This window comes from Hoplias malabaricus, chromosome 16 (assembly GCF_029633855.1).
Source record: "Hoplias malabaricus isolate fHopMal1 chromosome 16, fHopMal1.hap1, whole genome shotgun sequence".
NCBI classification, from domain to species: Eukaryota; Metazoa; Chordata; class Actinopteri; order Characiformes; family Erythrinidae; genus Hoplias; species Hoplias malabaricus.
The window spans coordinates 27,742,690-27,764,815 of record NC_089815.1 but is presented as its reverse complement, the minus strand read 5'-3'; the positions used below and the strand labels follow the sequence as shown (position 1 = coordinate 27,764,815).

Below are 22,126 nucleotides of genomic sequence, written 5' to 3'. Positions count from 1 at the left end.
TCTGCCATGTGTTCAGATAGTGCCAGCGGGTGATGGAGGATGGCTGGAGTAAAACAAAACACAATGCTGCTGTTTTTTCTTTGCTTGGTTCAAGGAAAACACACAGTGAAACAAATTTCCAATGAAATACGCGCAATGTTTGAACGCACGTGTGTATGGAGGCACAGCGACGCCACGTGGACAGAGGCGGTAATGTCGTGCGCTCTATATCTGTGTGTGTGTGTGTGTGTGTGTGTGTGTGTGTGTGTGTGTGTGTGTGTGTGTGTGAGGGAGGAGAACAGTAGAGGAGGCGCAGAGAGAGAGCTGCAGCTGTGGGTACACTCCTCTCACACTCCTCTACTCCGCTCTTTTACATCTTCACTTTATATTTCACCCCGGGATGAACGCTAAAGGGAGTTTACATTAAAGTAAAAACTACTCGACTCGGATCCTGAAGGAGAAGTTGTGCCTGGGCGTGGGTGAGGTGAGTCTGAACTCTCAGACTTGGGTCTTGTTGGGCTCTTGGTTTTCTAAGGAATGCAGAAGTTGGTCAGACGTTGTTTTTGCTGGATGTGGTCATAAAAGTCAGAACTCATATTTATCCAGCTCTGTTTTGTTGTCTTGGTTTGTTAAGTGTTAGTTGTGAAGGTTTAAGGGAAACACAGTGACGCACTGAACTTGCAAAGTGGTGATTTCTGAATGCTGTATGCTGCTTTAATATGGTTTTATTTGTACGCTGCACTCATCTATAGGTTTAAAACATACAACATTCCTCCACTGTGCTCCCAGGGGTTCACTTCTGCAACCACAGCTTTTACAATCTCCAGAGAAATGCATGAAATGATATGCGACATTGTGGAGCAGCTGCACATGAGCCCAGACACACCATCCTCAGTTCAAGGCGTTGTCTAGAGGCTGTGCGTTTCTAAGCTTTGGTGGAAATGCGTTTTCCTGAGGGATGGAGCTCCATCCAGTGCTTCTGGGATGAGTTGGAGGGGTGTTTGTGATCCTGAAATAATCATCAAACACCAGTACCTCACCTACATGTCTGTACCTGAAGTGGATAAATATCAAGTCTCTTCACAGAAGAGTTGAAGCTGTTGCCGTAAATGAGAATGAGCTTTTAATAACATTCATAGGCACAGGAGAAATGTTGGATGAGCAGGTTTCCACAAACTTTTGGCCACACTGCGTATGTGAGTGCTTTTCCTGCAGGTCTCCGGTCGTTTTAATGTGTATACTTTAGATGTAAGTGTAAGACAGCTGTGTTGTGTAGGAAAAATGTAGACATTTATAGCTCTGTGCTGTAAGACTGGGATTTATTGGCCTATGATCGCTGTATTACTGTTTAAGTAAAGGTTCTTAGACTTAACATGGTCATTTCCCACCCCTAATGCATAAGGAGTAGCATAAACTAGTGGAGTTTCTTTGTTATGTGAGCTGTAATGTGCATGTGATTTTTAAGGTTTATTAAAGCATGTTGTTATGCCTGCAGCCTAAGTGCTACATCCTCTCACGGCCGTATCACTTTCTAGGGTCTATTTAGTCTCCAGTTTGTTCGTTTGACTGGTAAAATATACACAAAATAAATATCATGTGTTTATATATGTGAAATAATTTCTTATTCTTATTTTAAATAGAAGCTTACATTTTAAAAATAATTTCTTCACCAATTATATGACATGAGGGCGGCAGGGTGGCGCAGCAGGTAGTGTCGCAGTCACACAGCTCCAGGGACCTGGAGGTTGTGGGTTTGAGTCCTGCTCCGGGTGACTGTCTGTGAGGAGTGTGGTGTGTTCTCCCTGTGTCTGCGTGGGTTTCCTCCAGGGTGACTGTCTGTGAGGAGTGTGGTGTGTTCTCTCTGTGTCTGCGTGGGTTTCCTCCGGGTGACTGTCTGTGAGGAATGTGGTGTGTTCTCTCTGTGTCTGCGTGGGTTTCCTCTGGGTGACTGTCTGTGAGGAGTGTGGTGTGTTCTCCCTGTGTCTGCGTGGGTTTCCTCTGGGTGACTGTCTGTGAGGAGTGTGGTGTGTTCTCTCTGTGTCTGTGTGGGTTTCCTCTGGGTGACTGTCGGTGAGGAGTGTGGTGTGTTCTCCCTGTGTCTGCGTGGATTTCCTCCGGGTGACTGTCTGTGAGGAGTGTGGTGTGTTCTCCCTGTGTCTGTGTGGGTTTCCTCCGGGTGACTGTCTGTGAGGAGTGTGGTGTGTTCTCTCTGTGTCTGTGTGGGTTTCCTCTGGGAGACTGTCGGTGAGGAGTGTGGTGTGTTCTCTCTGTGTCTGCGTGGGTTTCCTCTGGGAGACTGTCTGTGAGGAGTGTGGTGTGTTCTCCCTGTGTCTGCGTGGGTTTCCTCCGGGTGACTGTCTGTGAGGAGTGTGGTGTGTTCTCTCTGTGTCTGTGTGGGTTTCCTCTGGGAGACTGTCGGTGAGGAGTGTGGTGTGTTCTCTCTGTGTCTGCGTGGGTTTCCTCTGGGAGACTATCTGTGAGGAGTGTGGTGTGTTCTCCCTGTGTCCGCGTGGGTTTCCTCCAGGTGACTGTCTGTGAGGAGTGTGGTGTGTTCTCTCTGTGTCTGCGTGGGTTTCCTCCGGGTGCTCCGGTTTCCTCCCACAGTCCAAAAACACAGGTTGGTAGGTGGATTGGCGACTCAAAAAGTGTCCGTAGGTGTGAGTGAATGTGTGAGTGTGTGTGTGTTCTCCCTGTGAAGGACTGGCGCCCCCTCCAGGGTGTATTCCCGCCTTGTGCCCAATGATTCCAGGTAGGCTCTGGACCCACCGTGACCCGGAACTGGATAAGGGTTACAGATAATGGATGGATGGATGATATGACCTGAAGGTGCATGCATAAACAAGAATTAAATAAAGCTCCCCCTGTGTTTATGTGAGCACTGACTAAACGAGTGGGCCATAGACCCTGGGTGAAACGGGCCTTCATAATCTTTGTAACTGCCTTGCAATTATGTTGTGATTACAAGGTGAGCAAGACGAACAACCTGGTGAAAATCGGAGTTGTAATAATCATGTATGATAATAGAATTGAAAAATATTTTAGTACTGGATTTTAAGATGTTTTCTAAGATGCAACATTAAACTCCTACAAATTTCCACAGAGCACATGACTGCATCCAGGTTCTAGTTTACTAAACAGCCACAAGAGATTGATATTTTATTCTGTGTATTATGTATGAACGGTTTTAATATACAGTCTGAAGTTTTGTATCATGCTTTTTTAAGTTGGATTAGCATAACAGGTAGTATTCTGACTGTATGATACTAGCATCATTTACATAAGCCCAACCTCCTGAGCACTCAACTATGGTGGAAAATGCTGCCGTAGAAATCATCACCACCTGCAACATTTAAACAAGCACAGAGCGATAAAAGTGTCTCAGCAGCTCATAATATTACATATTACATAACATACGTATGTTCTCTGGAATGATGGAGAACCATTCTTACAATTTTGGTGAGTGTAAATTGGAGTGGGTTTTGTTTTCCAGAACCATCCAACATCAGCACCTGATTCTTCAACACTTCGTCCAGAAGTTGGAAATGAGCAAAGAGAGAAATGGCGACACCTATTGACCATCAGGCAAAAGTGTTCACTGCTTTCAGCCTGATTCCTTGACGTTTCTGCTTAGTTTTCAAACAAGGCTTTTTAAAACTGGCCAGAGGCAAATGCAAGCTCACATTTGTATGTTTGGTTGCTATGTATTTATTAATATGAAAAATAATTATTCACAATGTATTAAAATTGTAGAAATATCAAGTAATTATGATAAAGGGATTTTAAAATGTACGATGAATGTATATTAGGTAGTTGTACTTATTAGCATAGCATAGTCGTTACATATAATAAAGGGTGCCCTTGCCATTTTTGTTCCACAAAAAAGAATAACAAGATTTTAAATATGTTAAAATATTGAAATATACAGCAAAATATATTCAAATTCAATTTTTAAGTTCAAATTCAAGTTGCCACCTATTTACACTGTGTGAAACACTGATTTTGTTTGTGGCTAAAATTAAAGCTTGTGAGGTTAGCGTTAGCATGCTAAACTGCTAATGCCCCCTCATCTTAGACATTCATGCAGTTATGATTGAATTTAGCCTCAAATGGATGACTAAATATCTGATTTTTCTTTTCGGCTGCAGTGACAGGGAAGAAAATTTGAAGTAACATAAAATCTTGTTGCCAACTATTTACAGCAAAGATTAAAAAAAACCCAGAAAACTGAATCAATGGCCAGTGAAAAAACGGCTTTTGCTGATTCATGGTGTGAAAATATCTTAAGTACTTATTACTGTGGAACTGTGCTTACTTTTCCTAAATATTCCTCCCATTTTCCATATTTAAAATTGAAAACAGTTATATGAACACCAACATAAAATAAAAATATAATTAAACCCACTTGCGCCTCAAATGGATCTTCAGAAGTCTTGTTATCATAGCAATGACAGCAGAAATATTTAGCCAGCTATTCAGTCTTTTATTTGAGGCACATACAGAGGTAAATCTCTCCAACCCTAACTCTGGCTTCTACATAAAAAGCCACAGTTCAATCGAAATGTGATTAAGACTTTAGTTTCCAATGTTTCGCATGCTTATGTGTGTGAATACTGGTAATATGTTAAAATGCCCACATCTGGTCAACAAAACACATACCGTAACCCTGGTCAAGCCCAGCTTGTGTTATCTGGCTCATACTTGGCCCACATGACACTTGCCAGTGCTAACTGTGAATGCCAAAAGTAGCACAGATTAGGCAAGGGTCTGCTATCTGGATATTTTATTGAGCATATAACAGGCAGCTCCCGAGTTCTGCTAACACAGTGCTAGCTCAGTTTTCATCTGGGACTTCAGTTCTCTGAACTTGTCTTTGTTATTTGGTTGAACATTCACCTGAATCCCAGTAAATTCAAAAGCAGAAGGGCTTTGACTTTGCTGTATTTTGTTGATACAAAATTAAGGCAAGGCTTTCATGTCTCTACCACATTCATGCATTCATATGTGACTTGTAATTTATTGCACTCATATAGCACTTTTTCAAAACTCTACAAACTACCTTTTCTACTTTAAATGTAATGTTTCGTTGAGGATTAAGGAAAGCTAAACCTGCCAGTTGCTTTTTCTTTCCTTTGAACGTTGACACACTTAACATCTGTTCTTGTTTTCACCTGAATCTAAATAGTTGTCTGGGTGTTATGGGAATTGGAAGAAACTGATAAACATCATCTCCACTAAGTAGATGATGATAACAAATTGGAGCATTATTTGTGGAAACTCTGAGGAGCGTGCTCCATTAGCAGAGCTGAGGGACTGGAATGAGGGTGCATTATGAACTACTAGAAGGTGAACTACTAGAATGTACTATATTATAGAGACAATATTAGAGAGACGGGTCACTTGGAGACTTCTCAGATTGGCATCTGCTTACAAGGAAGGGTCAAGTAAACTGTCAGTCAACTTCACTTGCTGGTGAAGGCACAAAGGGAAAAGCATGTCCTAGTTTGACGTTGTGGAGTCAGCCAAAAGCACAGGGACCAGAACAAGCTGAACAAGTGGAATTTCTTTGCACTGTTTGAGCCAAAAGCTTTAGTCAGGTTTACGTTTTGTGTTTATATGCTCAGATAGAGTTAGTATCTGGGTCTTGTATGAGTGGAAATGACTGTACAGAAGCATAAACTAGGAGGGCCAAGATAGTGGACAGACATTCCACTATAAGAACTACAGATATATTCAGCTGTAATATCATTCATTCTTTTTTAGAAACAGACAAATGAAGTTTCTCAGCTTTCTTTTAGCTTTGCTCTTGGTCATTGCAGTTCAGTCTACTCCATGTGGTGAGAAAAATATTTGTGGAGTAATTTTCCAACATTTTTCCAGTGTGAAATTGTAGAATATGTAATTATATAAATGTTGTGATGAATGTGTTTACATGAGCTAAACTACAGTACTATATTAATGATGCATGGGTCTAAAATCTGCTGGTTTGCAGGTTCACGGAAAATATTTTTGTTTTCTGACAGGAGGAAGAGGAGGATGATGCTGTTAAAGTTCGCTATCCTGTGCTTCCTGTTCGGAACTACAGTCCCTGAGTGCCTCCGTGAGTCTCTCTGCGTTTTGATTGTTAAATTGACTGTTTTATCATATCTTAGAGATTTTCTTTTGCATTTCCTCTGACAAAAAAACAAAAAGAAATAAAGAACATTGTGACCCACAGACATCACTGCACACTGGGTGCACTGCCCTGGTAATGGAATGCAGCCTTAATTATTTTAGCTACTTGTTGAGGAGTAGTTTTTTCCCTTATTCAATAAATTTGGTCTTTATTAATCTTATATCTCCATGAGAACTTTCACAGAATTTTATAGGCTTATATACAGGGTTTACACACACACACACACACACGAGTGAACACTAGGGGGCATTGAGCACATGCCCAAAGCAGTGGGCAGCCACCGGGAGTAGTTGGGGGGGGTTGGGTGCCATGATCGAACCAGCAACCTTCCAGTGACAAGCCCAGTTCCTTAACCACCAGGCCACGGCTGCCCCACGTACACAGCTGTAGTATTCAATTCCATCATTAATCTTCACAAATCATTAATAATTACAAATAATTAACCATCACAAATTGTTATATTGCTGCATTTTTTTCTTGATGCTTATTATCACAAAATATTCCCCATGGCATGAATTAACTTTCATTTTGTTACAATATCATTGTATTATTATTCCTTTTTCCAAATCACACTCATGCCTCTGTGTGTGTTTGTTTATCCAGCAAAGCCAGAATGTCCCATCGACCTGTACTTCCTCATTGATACATCTGAAACGATTGCTCTTCAGGAGAACCCTCCAGGCAGCCTGGTGGAAAGCGTCAAGGACTTCACTGCGGCCTTTGCTCAGAAGTTGGAAGACGTAGACTACAAAGGCCTGGTGCAGATTCGCTGGCAAGTGGGTGGTCTCCACTTCTCAATGAAGCAGGAGATTATCAGTTCCTTCACCAACAAGGACGATTTTATCCAAAAAGTGAAAAGAATCAAGTACCTTGGCAAAGGCACCTTCATTGACTGTGCCATCAAAAACATGGTCAGTCAAATAATGCGATCTACTCCCAAACCCAACACCAAGCGCTTTGCAGTGGTCATAACTGACGGTCATCAAACAAAAGCAACTTGTGGCGATATAAAAGTTGCAGCAGAGCATGCTCGAGAACACAACATTTCTATCTTTTCAGTGGCTACATCCCGAAACCTGGAGGAATCATCTCTGAGAGAAATCGCTAACACACCCTCTGGACTCTACCGCAGCGACTACATGGCTGTGGATGTAAAGCGGCCTGCCATTTTAACTAAGACCATTGACCGCATCTACGATGCCATGGTAACGCATCTCTTCAAGTAATATTGCTTTGTACGGTTCATTAATAATCTGTGTGTGAGAACTTTTTTCAACTGACAACACATTTTGCATTTGATTCTTTATGTGTCAGGTTTGTCACATTTATTACATACCAGGTTTACTGTAATTATTTGAGCCGATTACGATTATCGATCCACGTATATAGAGAAAAACAAACCTCACGATGCTGCTAGAGGGCAGCATTGTGTACTATTTTTTAGCTGATGTTAAGGACATTAAGAGGCAGCAGTGTGTAACGAGTGCTTAATTGAGCTCCAGGTGTTTCAGCCACCAATCAGGAACTACTAAGTACTGAAACACAGGAAAGTTAAGTGTCTGACTGGGCCACTTTAAGTTTGTCCTTAAACAGTTACAATGAACAGTAAAAGAGATTTAAATAGTCAAACACAATGATGGTATATGGCAATTAATCATAATGTATATGTTTATGATTGTGAGAATACAGGCTTTTAAAATATTGAAACATCAGACATTTTATTTCAGTCTCACTGTTCACTGCTATATACAGCTCTGTGAATATTTACCATCTTCCCTTTCTCTCTCTACAGCTACATTTAGCGTACCAAGAGGTAAGACCCTGGCTTATTTACTAAAAATATTTAAGAATTATAATGTAAACACAATTATTTGAATCCCTTGAATTTCTCTCTGGGATCAGTACTCTATCTATCTGTCTGTCTGTCTGTCTGTCTGTCTATCTATCTATCTATCTATCTGTCTGTCTGTCTGTCTGTCTCTATCTATCTATCTATCTAATAATGTGATTTGTCATGAAAAGCTTACATGGCATAAAGGCAAATGTTAAATATAAATCTTATGATGGAAATACTGAAGTGACAACAATATTTCAGTGATATTTTTAGCTGCAAATTTTATGCTTTCATGAAACTGCCTTGTAACTTACTCAGTCACCCCTTCAAACACTTTCAAATACACACTCACTGCCTCCCCTACATAACTCACTCACTCACTCACACACTCACTCACTCACACACTCACATTCAGGGACTGTTCCACCTCAAAAGAATACTACTGCGCTAATAAACTTACATGTTATTTCTTTATTATAGAAAAATGTATTACAAATAGGAGAGCTCACAGTCATTCTGTCAAATGTTTATAACCGATTATAAGATTTTTACATCTAATGGTCTCTTTCTAATATTCTGACAGTGCTACAGTTTGAGATGTTTGGAGACCCCGGGACCTCCAGGTCCACCGGGGCACAGAGGGCAGAAAGTAAGTCTGCTGACACACAGTACATTTGACTCTTCAGATTATGTCTAGTGGCAAAATTATTCTAGTCATGCTGTTACTCTTTGATTTGAACGATTGTATGTTGTAATTACAGGGTGCAAAAGGAGACAATGGTGGTCCTGGTCCTAAAGGAGAAACAGGCCGTCCGGTGAGTACAAAGAAGTTACCGCCTTTTACTGAGACTTTTCAGATACTTGTGTAATACACGTGTAGACCCTTTGATGTAAGCAAGTGTGTAACAACACTACAAATCATTCAGCAGGGACATGGGTCAATAATTATGATGTTATTTACTGGATTTTCAAATTTAGACTGTACTTTGTGAGTTCTATAGTCAAACAACTAAATTTTCTCTCCGTATATTTGCAGGGTGACCCAGGTATTGAGGGTCCCATTGGTCATCCTGGACCAAAGGTAAGTGCCACTTCATTATTGATCATTGTTTTGAAATCAAATGTAAATCTTTGACATTGTGTTATTCATTGTCTGTATTTTATTTTTAATTTGTCTTATATCTGTCATTTTAGGGAGAACCTGGTTTCAAAGGCGAAAAGGTGGGATTCATTTGTATTCAGATAACAACACTTGAAATGGATTTATGAAATCTACAGGGGTTAATGAAACTGAAACACCTGTCATTGTAGTGTGGGAGGTTTCATGGCTAAATTGGAGCAGCCTGGTGGACAATCTTCATTAATTACACATTGCACCAGTAAGACCATGTGCATCCAATGGTTCAAACATTGTGTCCTGAAAGCGGTGCCGTGTATCAGGACGACAATGCACCAGTACACACAGCAAGACTGGTGAAAGACTGGTTTGATGAACATGAAAGTGAAGTTGAACATCTCCCATGGCCTGCACAGTCACCAGATCTAAATATTATTGAGCCACTTTGGGGTGTTTTGGAGGAGCGAGTCAGGAAACGTTTTCCTCCACCAGCATCACGTAGTGACCTGGCCACTATCCTGCAAGAAGAATGGCTTCAAATCCCTCTGACCACTGTGCAGGACTTGTGTATGTCATTCCCAAGACGAACTGACGCTGTATTGGCCGCAAAAGGAGACCCTACACCACACTAATAAATTACTGTGCTCTAAAACCAGGTGTTTCACTTTCATTGTCCAACCCCTGTACATCAAACAAAAAACCTGTGTTGAATAAACATATTGTTCTTTTGACATATAGGGGGAGTTTGGAACACAAGGAAGGAAGGTAAGTTCATACGTCACTCTCAATTTGAAGGCCATGTCTTTGACACAGTACCTCAAAACATTAAATTAATCATATGTTGATGCTTTATCTTATAATATCTGGTATTGATTCTGCTTCATGACAGGGTGCGATGGGACTGTCAGGACGCAATGGCACAGATGGACAGAAGGTAAAATGGACCAGATGGTTCAGAGTGTCTTGGCTGTTTTTTTTTTGTTGTTGTTGTTGTTTTCAGCTTTTAAATTATGTCTGTTTTTTCATTTAAAAATGTAATATATTTTTTAGGGAAAAATTGGTCGCATTGGCGCCACTGGCTGCAAAGGTGATCCAGGTGACAAGGTGTGTGGGGATCATATATTTAGACCAGATACTTAATTTATGACTTGAACAAGTGTAGTGACAGATGTCCATTCATTTGACAGGGCCCTGATGGTTATCCTGGAGAAGTAGGAGAATCTGGTCCGAAAGGCACTTCTGGAGATAAGGTATTAAGGGTGTTATCACCGCGTTCAATTTTCAAAATGGGGCAAACTGTGTATCAGACGGATGTGGGGCAGAGTGGGTGAAATTATTGTGCCACTGTCACAATCTAAAGTCAGTTTTAGATTCATGAAGAGGAAATCAATGCACATGAAATACGCGGAGGAGAAGAAGAAACAGGCCACACAAGGGTCAATAAGTGCAACCCCATGTTGCATTGAAAAAAAATGTTGACTTCTGTTCATCTTTACACCTGTAGAAAATGTTCTATTAATTTAACAGAATAAGTCGTATTACCACCATATACAAGCTGTTTAATTTTGTTTTGTTGTCAGGGAGATCCAGGTCGCCCAGGGAGATCAGGACCACCAGGCCCAAATGGAGATCCTGGTCCTAAGGTACATTCAGCAGAAATTATTTATTGTCCAACCTGTTCACTAGAATATTTCTGCTTGAGCAAGTTGGTACTGATTTTTTAACCTCTCTTCAGGGTGAGAGAGGAAGTCCAGGAACACCAGGTATTCCAGGGCTCAAGGGTTCTGCAGTGAGTATTTCTTTTGTGTTGTTGTTGTTGTTTTCATTTTTGTTTTCCATATTTGTATTCCAATTTTTAATATATTAATAGATCTTCCAAATGTAATGTATATTACAGGGTTCACCAGGGGGCTCTGGGCCGAAAGGAGACCCGGTAAGTAAAAACCTATAATACATATGTATGAATATACCTGTATCATTTTATTAATATTTGCACTTATGTTGACATATATACTATTTCATATTTGTGTTCATAGGGAAGAAGAGGTGATCCTGGACAAAAGGGGGGTCAGGGGCAAAACGGACCCAAAGGAGAGAGGGTGTGTGTCCCTGTCAATGGCTTTTCTAAGCAGAATGAATGTGTCTAATATTTTACCGTATTTTACTTATAGGTATAAAGACAGTACTGAAATTAAATGGCAGCAATAAGTGAGTGATATCTGTGTGACTCTCAGGGTGAACCAGGTTCTGAAGGTTTGAGAGGGCTTGCAGGAGAAGTTGGCAACAAAGGAACAAAGGTAATTGCTAAACAGCGTTTCGAATGCTTTTCACTATTCATTCATTATTACAGCATTTAGGGCAAAGAAAACCCCACTTCTTTATATTTTTAGGGAGATCCAGGACTTCCAGGACCAAGAGGCCCACCTGGAGCTACAGGAGAACCTGGGAGAAATGTAAGATACGTTTTCCAACGTAAAAACAATAATCAGTCTATATTATAAACGGAATAACAGCAGCAAATATCTTATAGAACTGTTGTTGGTATAAGAATTGTTACTTGTATTTTTGGGGTAATGTATTTAATATTGATAGGAATTGATCTTTGATTAGCCTTTAAAGGCGGAAAACACTCTGTCTTTCTGGTAACAGGGCAGTCGTGGAGACCCTGGTGATTCAGGACCCAGAGGAGACCCAGGATTCCCAGGACCACAAGTATGTTTGACACCAAACAACCGTTTGTCTGTTTATTTCACCTTTTTTACAGACTCAAAGCCTAAGTGTTATTCGGGATATTCGGGAGTCCCTTGAAACACGGTCTCTAACAAAACAATTACAAAACTTGCAGTTGTGGGGATGTCTGTGTAGGTTCATGTGAACCGTGAGGGGCATATGTGGGTGTCATGAGTGATGTCTTTAAAGGATAAGCCCCACTTAATGGACCTCCATGAATATTTCACATTATTGTAGTTACTGACAGATATAAGTATGAATTAAAATGAAAATAGCAGCTTAATTTGCTTTAAAACTGACAATTTTATTAAATTGACGGAAAAACCCGAGCTCGCTACGGAAATTCTTGAACGCAACCGTGACGTCACTGGTGGACAACAGCTGAACAACGCCGCGGTAAAACACCGTTATGACTGACTGTTATGACAGTATCTAGCTAAATAACCAACATTATTCATGACAATAGCCTAGCAATAAGCTAAACTCAAATGTAGAGGTACCGTTATTCTTGTAAATGTGATCGAAGTCGAACTCGAATTCCTCCGACACTATAAACCTCCGTAATGCAGCTACGTAGCCGAGTATAATCTGAGCCACCGAGTTTAGCGAGTCAAGCTAACGTTAACTAACACCAACTAAAACAGGCGAAGTGAGTGTCCTTACCCTGTTTACCTCCATGTTACAGAGGCTCTTGAACACCTTTCGTTGGTGTCCTTACATGCCCATATTGTTGGAAAAGTGCCAGTGAAATGAGCTACAGATAACGGAGTGAGCGGACGGTCCTTTCCAAAGTGTCCGTTTAAAGCTGACAAATTTAGTCCATTTTCTGGATATTTTGGGATCTTTGGGCCATTTGTGCACAGATGTCCCACTGTACATTGAATGATTGCAGCCAAAAACAACACACCTTTTCGTCATTTTGCATTAAATTAAGTGCAGCTTCTAGAGTGTTGTCCACCATCTACGTCACAGGCAAGACGCCTATTAGAGTTTCCCAACACCGTTGAGGGGCGGGGACCAATGGTCTTTTAAACCTTACTCCTTGAATTAGTAAGAAATAACATGTTTTCTGACTATCAATAAACACAAGTTAGGAACTCAAACTCCACTGTATTTATTTGTTTGACACTTTCATATCGCTGCTGCTTAGCCTTTAATTAAGGTGTTATGGAAAGATCTTCAGTGGAGTTGTTTGGGTTATAGTGAGCATATTGACCATATACTTATTTCAGACAGATGCATGCTAATTTACTTGGAAGAATTACTGGTTCACATCTGAGTATTTCAAGTTATTTTGTCTCATTCTACAGGGTGACACGGGCAGACCTGGATTTAGCTACCCCGGACCAAGAGGACCAACGGTACCTTGGCTTATTTGGTTCACGTGTAATTTACTTTATCCGCGACCCAGAACTGGATAAGCGGTTATAGACAATTAATGAATTTACTTTATGTTAAACCACATTCCACAACCATTTGCATAACATGTTTCCTCTCACAGGGAGACAGAGGAGAAAAAGGAAGACCTGGACCCAGAGGGAGCAGAGGGGACTGTGGACAGAAGGGAGATCCAGGTCAGAAAGGAACTCCAGGAAATCCTGTGAGTAAATAGTCATCATCTGGTTTGTTTATTACCACAAATCTGTGTGACTGGATTGTAAAAAAATAAAATAAAAGAGCTACACTGAAGGCTCTGGTTGTTTTCTATGTCTTCAGGGAGAACCTGGACCTTCAGGTGAGCCTGGACCAAGGGGGCCCAGAGGGGAACCAGGAAGAGATGTGAGTGTAGTGGGGTTTTTTTTGAGAGTGTCATAAGGATTACAAAATGGAATAGGTTACATACACTATATGACCAGACGTCTGTGGACAACTGCTCATCTCACATTTCTTCTGAAATCAGTGAGGTTTAAAGGCATATTTTATACTTACTGCAGTAACACCCTCTACTGCTACTATTGGAAAATTGCTATGAAGGTTTGTTGGTTTTCAGCCATAAGAAAATAAGTATATCTCAGGTTTTCAGCATGGACGATCAGTTCTGAATCACAAACACCATCCCAATTCATCCCAAAGGTATTGAAGAGAGCTCCATCTCCACAGAAAATACAATTCCACTATTCCACAGCCTGGTGCTGAGGGGCTTGAGTGCCCCGTTTCATTTTATGATTTTCTTTGGAGGCTTTACAAGCTGTATATATCCACATCTGAAAAACGGTGTCCATGATGAGTGAGTCTACAAATTTCTGGACATGTAGTAACTTTTTAGGGTTGACCAATTAAGATCTAAAGGTCTAAAAGGGTATCTGTGAGTTCTGATTTGTAAAAATCTTCCTTTTGTCAGGGTGATCCTGGACGAGAGGGAGACCCAGGTCTCACAGTAAGTACGGGAATCTTAATGGTTGCGCTACCACCTTAAACAACACCAACCTTAAAGGCCTGTCTGTGGGTCCACATTTCAGTATATATTTCAGTATAAATCAATAATTAGAAGCATGGGGTCATGCGGTTAATTTCCTTACATCTCCTCAGGAATGTGATGTCATGAACTACATCAGAGAGACCTGTGGTTGTTGTGGTAAGTGACCAGTGACTTGTCAATACATAGAAAATGAACATTAAATACAGGGCATGCATCCTTTCGGGTTCATGCTTCTGATTTTCTCTTTGCCAATGCCAACCCTCTTCTTTTTCAGATTGTGAGAAGAGGTGTGGAGCCCTGGACATTGTGTTTGTGATTGACAGCTCAGAGAGTGTGGGGCTGACCAACTTCACCCTGGAGAAGAACTTTGTTATCAACACTATCAACAGATTGGGCTCAATGGCTAAGGACCCCAGCTCAGAGACTGGTAAAGAGAATATCACAACTGACTTAATCCCTACTCCATAATCCATATCCAGAATTAGCATGATTTATAGCATGATAAGAGATGTGGAGTAATACGTAGCTTTGGAGATGCATGGGCATATAAAAAAAATTGTTGGCCAAATCTAATAATGATACTTTTCCATTCATCAGCAGATAATATTCTGGACACCAGTTTTGTGTGCATACCTAATTAGCAAACAGAAAGAATGTGATTAGCTTGTTGGAATCCTAGCATGCGTGTAGCAATTGTTAGCATGTACGCCGCAATTGCCTTGCTCTTGTGTTGCAGGAACACGTGTTGGTGTAGTCCAGTACAGTCACAACGGAACTTTCCAGGCCGTCCGTCTGGATGACGCCAAGATCGATTCCCTGTCCGCTTTCAAAGATGCAGTGAAGAAGCTGGAGTGGATCGCTGGAGGCACCTGGACCCCTTCCGCTCTGAAATTCGCTTATGATAACCTGATCCGGGACAGCCGCAGAGCCAAAGCTAAAGTGACCGTGGTGGTCATCACCGATGGTCGCTTTGACCCTCGGGACGATGACTCTCTGCTCACCTATCTCTGCAACGACCCCAAAGTCGACGTGAGCGCCATCGGTATCGGAGACATGTTTGAACAGCAGGAGGAGAACGAGAGTCTGAAGTCCATCGCCTGTCAGAAAGATGGAAGGGTGATGGGAATGAAACGATTCGCTGACCTGGTGGCGGAGGAATTTATCGACAGGATTGAGACTGTGCTTTGCCCCGGTACGTTGCCCGTGTGCTGTATAGGCATCAGCCCTGACTTTACGTTTCGCATGTTCTGTAATGTAGGCATGGGACACTCATGTTTTCTTTCCTTTTGTCTTTTAGACCCAGTTGTCATCTGCCCAGATCTTCCCTGTAAATCTGGTAAGATTCAAGTTACTTATAAATGAACTGTGAGTTGTCTTTGCTTAGAAAATCCATGTTGGTTGAATTCATACCAAAGAACTCTGTCTGTTAGATGCTACGTTAGAATGAAAATATTTTTATGTTGACGCAAATACAGAGAGTAGATACATAAATGGCATTAAAACTGTCTCCAAATTTTCTGCTTAACTTAAAAAACCGAGATCTCTTCTATGGTTAGAAACTAGTGCCGGAGTGAAGTTGTAATGTGACGTTAATCACAGCTAGAAACACTAGAAGAAACTGCGGTAAAAGCCTCGTAATATTTCTTGTATAAGGAGAAGGAACCAGCTTGTTGCATTTATTAACGTCTGTGCGAATCCAGAATACACTGAAGTAACTGAGCTGAGCAGATAAAACGTGATACTGGTTGCAGACTTTAAAAATGGCTACAGCTCGATTCCAAGCATGGTTTGCACTGTGCTCAGTGGGCGCTCGGAGACCCCTAAAACTGTTGTCTCACCGCTCACTTGCAGATGTGAAGCCTGAGTGGAATGGGTACCCCATACCCTATACAGAGGAAGGGACGGACAACCCTGTCCTGAGCACTGTCCCCACAGTCTCATACTTGATCAGGGGTCTGCAGGAGGCCAAGCACCCAGATAGCTACAGCCAGGCAATAGCCACAATGGCCTACACAGCCCAGAGGGCCAAGTTTGCCGTCGGAGCAGAGAGACAGCAGTGGACTGATCTGTTCATTGAATCTTTCAGAACCGTCTATGTTGACATCTTGGGTGACCCTAACCAAGCCCTGGGGTTGTGTTAGAGGATCGCTGGCTCTTGATTTGGCTGATTTTGGCAGATAAACAATGGCTATGGCTTTATATTTTGAAATGTTGTCCTCACTGTGAGGTTTTATATATACATAAGGAACTATAGGATAAACAGTAAAGTATCTAAGAAGCTAGCTGGTCTAAGTATGATAAGAATTTAGTTAACACTTTTCTGAAAGGGCTTGTTCATGGCTGAAGGTTGATCACTAACATTTAATAATGGCCAGTTGGACGACCTTCTCTAAGCATGGCAAATTGCTAACCTGCTTTTTTGACTTGGAGGCGACCATACGTGACATGGAAACCTCTTCCTTCTGACCTCAGTTCCTGCTGCTTTTTGGAGATATTTAAACTATGTACTTGAAAAATAAGACAGTGTATAACGAAGGCATCCTGACTGACCGTGAGACACTTTGCTTGTGCAATGCAGTCTTATTAACCTGAGCTAAGCTGCTTGAAGTATGATAATATGTGAGAACATTGTCATTTTGTTACTTGAAGGAACACTGGAAAATATATGCGTTTAAATTTACTTAATTTTTTTACACAAACGTGCTGCTTTTAAATCATCTACAACATGTACTCATTCTCAACATTTGATCATATCTAAATATATCATTTCATGTACATTTTGACATAAACAACAATTAAGTAAATTAAAGGTGTCATATTTACAGTGAACCTTAATCCAGCGGGGGGTATCTCATAGCTATGAAAAGTATCTGTGAAACATAGTGATTGCATGACTGCACACTGTCTGTATATATTCCATCTGTTCTTTTTATTATTATTATTTGTAATCCTGTGATAGTTTTGCACTTTGCACATTATGTTATATTTCATTGCCTTTAAAGCCTAGAGCCTCTGGTTGAATGGCACACATTTCTAGATTTCATAGCCTATTAGATAAATTACAAGATATTTGTTCAGTAAACGTATAGTGTAATAGATGAGCTGTTTCTCCTACACTGTAAAAAAGTTATTGTAAATTTTACATTAAAATACTGGCAGCAGAGTTCCCAGGTATTTACCGTATTTTTACAGGAACACTACTGTATTACAAATTTACAGCATATTACTGTAATTGAATAATACAATAATTTACTGTAAATACTGTGATTTACAGTAAAATACAGGCAGCAGGGTTCCCAGCCATTTACCGTATTTTTACAGGAACACTACTGTATTACAAATTTACAGCATATTACTGTAATTGAATAATACAATAATTTACTGTAAATACTGGCAGCAGAGTTCCCAGCCATTTACCGTATTTTTACAGGAACTCTACTGTATTTCAAATTTACAGCATATTACTGTAATTGAGTATTACAATAAAATACTGTAGCAGACTTGCTGTAAATTTACAGCAATTTTTTACAGTGTACTGTGATCAGAATGCCAGTTAATCTCTCTTTTAATGCAGTTTCAGAGGATAAAATCATTCCTTAAATTTCATGCTTTGTTTGGGCTTCAGTTCGACACTTTAGATGATTTAGATATCTAACATTTCACTGTGACTGATATAAAAACCCAACATTATTTATTCATGAGCAAAAAAGACGAAGTACTGTTGACATTTGAAGACAATCCGATTTGGGGTTAAACGTCATTTGAGAATGAGAATGTTTATAACCCAGACTGAAGCTAACACGACTGCCATTGACTTATATAATAGTTCTGTATATCTGGAACGTGCAATTCAAAAATTACAGAGCTCTAAGCCTGCAATGCATATGTACAAGCTAAAGGGCATTATTGCTGTTTTGTATCAAATAAATCTGTTTGGCAACTTAGTGCTGACGTAAGTAGTTTTTTATTCTCCATTTTGAATCGGTGCTTTGGGGTGACTTTTTCGCTTAGTAACATGATCCAGAATTAGTATTAGTCTTTTATAGTTGCCTGATATTTTTAATTTTTTAAAGTATTTGATGGTAATTATGGTTTATTGAGGTGATGCTTAGTTTCTGCGCCGAGTTCATTTTACGATGTTTGGAATCCTATAGAAATAAATGTTTTCTTTCCTGTAATGCCAAACAGGTCGGGTTCAATCCCACTGTCTACATATTTTGTATATAAATATGTCTCTGGAAGACATGTACATAAAAATATATATAAAAGTGTCAATACAAGGTATTTTCTCAATCACAGCAGTTTATAATTAACAGTGTTTAATTTATGGGAGGTTTCTGTGGTCGGTCCTCTTTGTTAAGATGTATATTTGTCTCCTATAGAGCCAGCCGTGGCCAGTTGTGTCCAGCGGCCAGTAGAGCTCGTGTTCTTGCTTGATGGTTCGGAGCGTATGGGCTTGGATAATTTCCGCCGAGCTCGGGAGTTTGTGGAGAACGTGGCTCACCGTCTGACCTTGGCTCGGAGCAGCACCGACGAGAGAAACACCCGTGTGTCTTTGCTGCAGTTTGGCGATGAAAGCAAGCAGGAGATAGTTTTCCCACTCACTCACAATCTCACCATCATCTTTGAAGGTCTGTCAAATGTAAGGTACCTGGATTCAGCGTCCAACGTGGGCAGTGCCATCATCTATGCCGTCAACAACATCGTGCTGAGCGGAAGCAGACGGCTCGCCCGCCGAAACGCCGAAATCTCTTTCGTCTTCATCACCGATGGTGTCACCAGCAGCAAGAATCTGGACGAGGGCATCAGCGCCATGCGCAGATATGAGGGCGTCCCCACGGTCATTGCAATGGGCAGCGATGTTGACCAAGAAGTGCTGACCAAGCTCGCTCTAGGAGACCAGACAGCTATTTTCAGGGGACAAGATTTCACTCAGCTCTCCAAATCCAGCTTCTTTGATCGGTTCATTCGGTGGATCTGCTGAGAGTGGGAGGGGATGTTAAGCTTACAATAGTGGATGGGTGGAAATGGTGCGTTAATGGAGTCAGCTTGGTCATTAGGGTCATTCGCAGAGCCTTAGTCAATCTCATATCAGCTCTGTCAGCCCTGGAAAGGCCAATTAAAGAATCAAAAGAATTGATAACCATAGTAGGTGAGCTTCATGGGTGTTACTTTGATTTGTCTGACCTTGCAAACTGAGCAGAAAAAGTCATCTGTGTGTTGCATCCTCATTATCAAGCTCACTCCATAAAGCACCAGAGGACTTGGGATAAGGGGACACGAAGACACTGCAAAAATGTTAAAAGAAAAACACACCAAAGATTATTTTACTGAATGTTAAACTTTTTGATAAAGTTGCCATAGTAGGGTTTTTGTTTCTCTTTTGATTTTTTTGTAATTAAAGAGGGCTCTACCTGATTATTTTGTATTCACACCAAGGTGCTAAACCAGAGCAAGACTGGAGTTTTTCCTGTTTATCTTTGAAAGAAGTTTTCCAGACTTCAACTGAAACCATTCTTATTCAGGGTTAAATGAAGCCATTCAGATGAAAGCACATATCTTAGAGACACAGTTGCCTCACAGATGCCTTACCAGCTGGGCTCAGTTCTGGAGTCCAGCAACGTTGGGTGATTTCCCTGCTCAAAAACCACCAATATAATACATCAGTTAATTGCTCAGGGAAATTTTGTAAATTTTCCTGAACTCCAGAGCTGTGTACCCCTTAATGATAAGGATCAATTGAAGTCGAGGTTATACTGTCGTTATTTACTTCATATTTGCGCAGGGACCCAGTCACACCACAGCTTTTTCTCCAGTCACAGGGATGGATAAAAACAATTTCCTTCACTCTGCACTCTTGCTTTAATGATATGATTAAGAATTAGGATGAGTACTAAAAGTATGTTCAAATACACAGCAATTAAAAGCAAAAAGAGCACAACTGATGAGTCATTTTGTGTCATTTAGGAGAACTGTAATCTGATGTAGTTGGTAAATTCTACAATGCCATGATGAAATTAATATTTTGACATGCTGTAGGAAACCTGAAGGATGAACCCCATACTTTTTTGTCAACTTCAGCATTAGTACAATAAAACAGGCTGTGGTAAACTATACAGTTGCTTTGCTTTCATTGTTGTCAAAATACACACAGCAATAAATTACAGAGATCACACTGGCTTACTATATTTTTAACAAAAGGTAATTCCAAAGCTTCCATTAATTTCTCAGTGCATTCAAGTTTAAAGACGAGAACTCATCAGTTAAGAGTTTCTTACATATTCATAATGGAGTAGTTACACTTTTCAGTTTCATTAGCACTGTACATATAATGGCATTACGTTACTCATTTCCAACACTTCTACTGTACACTTAATCACATACAGATCTGGAAGGTATGAGGAAATAAACACCATGCTGGTCTTGATACTGTATCTAGGAAGAAATACTCAATCAGAGTCAACATTTAAAAGACTTGTCACTGTCTGTTTCTGACTTTGGACAAAGCACACACATCCGTGACCTATAGAGAACATTTGTGTTAAGAGCACTATGGGAAGTTAAGTCAGTAACTGTAATGTGATTTATACTGCGTTTAATGTGTTGCACTACATTAAAATATAATCACTAATGAATTTAAAAAGTGCTTTAATTTCTTCTCCATCTATTACCCTCTGTGAAGTAAATATGCAGCCATTTTTCTTCACTTCAATGATGAACGAAGACATCATCCTTGGTTTTTACAGCAGAAACTCGATGTGAATGCTCCTTTTTGTAATTTGTTCCAAACAAGGAGTTATTCCTGCCTCCTTTAATGTGTTATTTATATAAATAATGCATCATATTCAGTCTGCCTCTGAAGGTTGAAATGGTGAGTGGATTATGAATTGCCGAACTTCATATTGATGTAGTAACTTTAAAAATAAATCCTTTTTATTATTATTAAACGCACATGAAAAACTCACCTTTATTTTACTATATACTACATGTCCTAAAGATTGTCAACACCTGGTGTAATTAATGATTGGGAGTTTGCCCACAATTGCTATTATAACAGTTTTCTGTGAAAGCTGTTGTGGGTCTGATATCATGCAGCCACATAAGCATCGTTGAGTTTTGAAAGGTGCTGTATACTTTTAACTAAACAATATATTTATTATTATTATTATAAAGGTTAGTGAGGCCAAGGACTAATGTTGGATGATCACTTACGGCATTCAAACTCAACAAAAATGTACTGAGTTGGTGCTAGCTACATTTTTCCAAAGAACTGCTCGAAAATCCACAGCTGGGTTGTATTATACTCTAATAGACAATGATTTTTATGTGTTTCTCTCAAATAAAACACTCTGTCAATAATAATTTTCATAATATGTCCGCCTTCTGTGTAGTGATAAAGCATTACTGCATCTAAAATGGCCGCCTGCTCCCTATAGTTAGCTTCATAATAGCGGCCTTAAACAAAACAACATTTTTACATGATTTCACTGTCAAAAAGAATGGTCTAATAAAGACATTGCATATGCTTTCATCATTTCAAAGGTATAAGGTGGTCTTAATTCAGTCTCTCATTTTGTTTAATAGTGCTTAACAGCAGTTAACAAAATCAGTTTGTGACTAAACTCATTGCCTTTAAGTGTGAGGGAGTGTACACTCCTTTTACACTTACACTTCTCGTTAGCATAAAGTAGGACTTTCGTTTTTATGGTCTGAAAGTGCACCAAACAGTAAGTCCTAAAGCTATATACATATATAAACCACAGTTTAACGAACTATATAGGGCACGTAAATTAAGGCTATCGTTCCCAATGATTTGGAAGCTTTAAAAGCTAAGTGCAGTTAATTCGCAGGGTGATGTTACACAACATATCCGCT

General features: G+C 40.2%; 1 protein-coding gene across 4 annotated transcripts; it reads left to right on the top strand.

Moving 5' to 3' along the window:
* Positions 1 to 270: 270 nt before the first annotated feature.
* Positions 271 to 21,562, top strand: col6a2 (collagen, type VI, alpha 2). Of its 4 annotated transcripts, none has more exons than XM_066647086.1 (28): positions 271 to 463; positions 6,000 to 6,076; positions 6,755 to 7,356; positions 7,944 to 7,964; positions 8,569 to 8,634; positions 8,747 to 8,800; positions 9,022 to 9,066; positions 9,180 to 9,206; positions 9,841 to 9,867; positions 9,992 to 10,036; positions 10,153 to 10,206; positions 10,290 to 10,352; positions 10,683 to 10,745; positions 10,838 to 10,891; positions 11,000 to 11,035; positions 11,139 to 11,201; positions 11,337 to 11,399; positions 11,493 to 11,555; positions 11,752 to 11,814; positions 13,143 to 13,193; positions 13,334 to 13,432; positions 13,549 to 13,611; positions 14,174 to 14,209; positions 14,362 to 14,407; positions 14,526 to 14,678; positions 14,988 to 15,443; positions 15,549 to 15,587; positions 18,634 to 21,561. In XM_066647086.1, exons 2-28 carry the CDS (start codon positions 6,013 to 6,015, stop codon positions 19,233 to 19,235), a joined length of 3,018 nt encoding a protein of 1,005 aa, XP_066503183.1. In that variant the 5' UTR covers positions 271 to 463; positions 6,000 to 6,012; the 3' UTR covers positions 19,236 to 21,561. The 4 variants fall into 4 exon arrangements, with proteins under 4 accessions (XP_066503183.1, XP_066503184.1, XP_066503182.1 ...); XM_066647087.1 differs by lacking the exon at positions 271 to 463 and adding an exon at positions 3,565 to 3,663 and having other exon boundaries at positions 18,634 to 21,562; XM_066647085.1 differs by lacking the exon at positions 271 to 463 and adding an exon at positions 3,646 to 3,663 and having other exon boundaries at positions 5,969 to 6,076; positions 18,634 to 21,562.
* Positions 21,563 to 22,126: the final 564 nt, after the last annotated feature.